This window comes from Ursus arctos, unplaced genomic scaffold (genome assembly GCF_023065955.2).
Source record: "Ursus arctos isolate Adak ecotype North America unplaced genomic scaffold, UrsArc2.0 scaffold_4, whole genome shotgun sequence".
Taxonomy (NCBI): Eukaryota; Metazoa; Chordata; class Mammalia; order Carnivora; family Ursidae; genus Ursus; species Ursus arctos.
This window is the reverse complement of record NW_026623056.1, coordinates 80,878,041-80,881,897: the sequence shown is the minus strand read 5'-3', so window position 1 is coordinate 80,881,897 and position 3,857 is coordinate 80,878,041. Positions and strand designations below refer to the sequence as shown.

General features: G+C 39.6%; 1 protein-coding gene across 1 annotated transcript; it reads left to right on the top strand.

Moving 5' to 3' along the window:
- Positions 1 to 1,742: 1,742 nt before the first annotated feature.
- Positions 1,743 to 2,249, top strand: LOC113255913 (keratin-associated protein 13-1-like). The gene has a single exon (XM_026499629.2). The coding sequence runs from the start codon at positions 1,758 to 1,760 to the stop codon at positions 2,247 to 2,249; it is 492 nt and encodes a 163-aa protein (XP_026355414.1). The 5' UTR covers positions 1,743 to 1,757.
- The last annotated feature ends 1,608 nt before the right edge of the window (positions 2,250 to 3,857 follow it).

Sequence of the window (3,857 nt, the reverse complement as noted above, 5' to 3'; positions counted from 1 at the left end):
TATACATTTTATTGAAAAAATTCAATACTTTTAACATTATTGCTATGAGTTTATTATAGTTTTATTAGTAAAATAAAATTTTGCCATCAACTATGATAGTACATTATCCTGGGCCTAGAATATCATTTAACTGATTTTAACTAATTAGTTTATTTACTTATTTATGAATTTATTATTTATTTACTTTTGGAGAGAGAACGAGAGGGAGAGTGGGTGGGAGTTGGGGCAGAGAGGGGGGGGAGGGAGAGAGAGAATTTTAAGCAGTCTCTATGCCTAGGGTGGAGCCTGACATGGGGCTCGATCCCACGACCCAGAGGTCATCACCTGAGCTGAAACCAAGAGTTGGACACTTAACCAACTGAGCCACCCTGGCACCCCTATTTTATTTATTTTTTTAACTCATTTTATTTTAACATTGAACTTAGAAAGCAGCCGGTTATACTCTTAGAATATGATGAATTAGCAAACTTCAAAAAAATTGTGAATCTATAGTTACGCAATGCCAAAAAATAACAAAACAAGAAAAATAGAGAAAACCAAACTTAGAGAAAAAAACAAGAATGAAAAATGGTAGGGGGACAGATAGAGTTGGGGAGAGAGAAAAAGAAAGAGAGAGGGGGAGTGAGAGAGAGAGAGATTCATGTACCCCCCAGAGAAAAAGGGACCCAGACAAGAAACATTTAGGCAGGAAAACTCAGGGTGGTACCAGGCTATGCAAGTGCCAGAAAATCATTCAAAACCTGTGTAGTGAAAAGCTAAGATATTCTAAGAGGTTAGACGCCCTGGATATTTATAAATGTAGATGATAAAATGGATAATACATCAACTTTCATAAAGTATACTAAATTTGAAAGGTTCTAATTCTAAAGACATTAGGATGGAACAGATCATCATTTAAGAGCACACTAGAAAAAAGGCTGAAATCTCTGAAGCTTTCTCTGTTCCTCTTTTAGCTATTCCCTGCCCTCAATAGGCTAGTGTTTTCCTCTTGACTGCCTAGAGATAGGCCTAGATTGATCTTCTTTAGGATTGTTTCAACGAGCCCTTGTGTTGTCACCTTATCTTTAGATATGTGACAAGATGTCTGTCAGTGTCTAGCCATCTGTCTTTGTTTCATCTATGTTTGGTCTCTCTTCATTGGACAAGAGACACACTGGGTAACCACTACTTGACACATTCCTTCTCTATTGCTGGCATAACAAATTACCAACAAGTAATTCTGGAGCATGTGGCGTATGATGACAAGGTGGATCATTCTTGGAAGGTTCTATCCAGGTGGACAATGTGCCTCTGATCCATTGTACCAGGAAAAAAAAATGATGTGGTCTCATTCCCCACTCTTAGGAGAAAAGCATCCACCAGGAAAACCAGATGTTGAAACGCAGGAAACAGATGCAGGTAGCATAAGCCCCAGGAGAAGCTGTCCTGGCTGTGGTGCTTTCCTCATCATGATGGGATGAACATTAACGTCAAACACTCATGGCATTTCTGACGTAGGAGCAGTTCACTAGCTTTGGCTATAACACCAAAATTAGAGCACCCGTAAATCCAAATGCGGGAAACTAGTCAACTGCAATTACAAAGGAGATTATTGAGTTACACATACGCAAAAGAACAGATCTGACATAGGAACCATGCATGATTCTGCAGCGTGCCACACCCGTGGCTGGGAGTGTATAAACACCCCAGTCCAGAGATGAAATTCAAACAGAGAATCTTCTCACTGTAACTCAGCAGAATTCACATCTCCTGCCAACATGTCCTACAGCTGCTGCTCTGGAAACTTCTCCTCCCGCTCCCTTGGGGGCTACTTGCGCTACCCAGGCTCCTCCTGCTGCTCTTACCCCAGCAACCTGGTCTACCGCACCTGCCAGCTGGGCTCCTCCCTCTCCAGTGGCTGTCAGGAGACCTGCTGTGAGCCCACCAGCTGCCAGACATCCTGTGTGGTGTCCAGCCCCTGCCAGACGTCCTGCTACCGCCCAAGGACCTCCACGCTCTGCAGTCCCTGCTGGACTGCTTACCCTGGGTCTGTGGGCATTGGGTCCAGAAGCTGCCGTTCCCTGGGCTACGGATCCAGAAACTGCTACTCCCTGGGCTGTGGATCCCAGGGCTTCAGACCCCTGGGTTTTAGAGTCCATGGTTACCCTTCTCTAAGCTATGGATCCAGTTTCTATCTCCCAATCTATTTTCCTTTCAGGAGTTTCCATTCGTCTTGTTACTGGCCACACTATAGATCTGGCTGCTACTGACTGGCATGTTGAAGAGTGAAATCCATTTAAGAAATGCAGATTCTGTCCTGAGATTATGTATTATCTTAATTTCTTCCATTAAAAAGCATCTAATATTCCCTGATCTCCAGTAACTTTACCTCGCCAGCCTTCAAACACTGGCTGATAGAAGAACTTTGTCAAACTATAAGATTAATGAGTAATTCAAATTCCATTGTTGATAAAATTCATGGTTTGCGTTTCTCCCAACAATAGATGAAAAGTCAAATGATTTTATTTTAATAAAATCTTTATTCTGCTATCTAAATATGTTGTTAATATTGTTATTTATTAGTAATATGTCAACTAGGATTTGTGTTATCAATGCTTTTGTTAATGGGTTTTGGAAAACTCAGATTTTACTGGCCGTGTACTAATTTTGGTTGGTTTTGGGTATTTCCCGCTGTTTAAGTAGTTCCTTGGATGCCCACAGTTTCTAGGCACAGCCTTTTTCTCAATGAAATCTCAAGAGATTTGAATATCTTGTTCACACAATGAATATAGACTATGCATACAAAGACGTAATAAAGACATTATGTACCAGAGAAATTTGAGGAGTGTAGGAACAAAGTTTAGATTTACATGATGAGGCCTGTGCTTGCAGGTTATTCGAATGGAAGACTAGTGTGTGGGTGTAACATTTTAGAAAAAGAACACCTATGAGCTTTTGCTAATCACAGTGAAGCGATGCCACATATTTTTTTTTTTAATTGACTAAATCCCTGTACTCCAATCACTATTTTCAATCTGTTCAAATTATCCCCATTTGTATAAGAACAACTTAGATGGGAACAAACTTAGCTGGTGAGGAACTCGGCTCAGCAGGTGTAAAGTTGCACCTGGGTTCTTTGCCAACACATACACTGAGTCTGACTAAATGAGAATCTAATCTAAACAAGAAACCTTTAATTTCATTAAAAATGACTCTTTCCGCTGTATATTGAAATAAAATTGTATGTCCTTTATTTACCCCATTCTTCTCTCCTACAACCAAGGGTTATAAATGTAAGGTACTAACATGTAACATAGAAACTAACCATGTAGTAGATAATACAGATACTGTAACATACTAACATAGCATGATAACAACTGGAGATGTGATATTAATATAGAACAAGCAGTGTTTAAATATTTTCCCTAGTTTTTATTTTATAAGGTCCTCAAACATCTCTGAAATTAGGAAATGGAATGCAGAGTACTCAAAGCTTGGAAAAAACCCAGTCTTCTAAGTTTATATTGGTATATCTCACCATGCTTTCTTTATTTCCTCCTTAACTACTGACCTAATAAGATATGAAATATAAAAGGAGTGGTAGGGGCCAGTAATTCAATCTACTTACTCCACAGAGGTGGAAACTGAAAGATAGAAGAGACAAATAGAACTTTACAAGATTACACAGCAAGTTATTATAGCGTTATCAGTAGAATTGCTTTATTCTGTGCATCCTCACCAATCCTCTCTCTTCCCTCATAAGCTCCTTCTCTTCCTCATCTTTTGTTGCCTCCTCTTCCTCCTCCTCCACGATGTTTAGAAAATAGTCACGATACAACATAGCTAGAGGAAAACATAAAGGAATAATGAAAGAAGAT

Bases quoted from the DNA above. Each gene is read 5' to 3' on its own strand.
- LOC113255913 (XM_026499629.2), top strand. From the start codon at position 1,758: ATGTCCTACAGCTGCTGCTCTGGAAACTTCTCCTCCCGCTCCCTTGGG.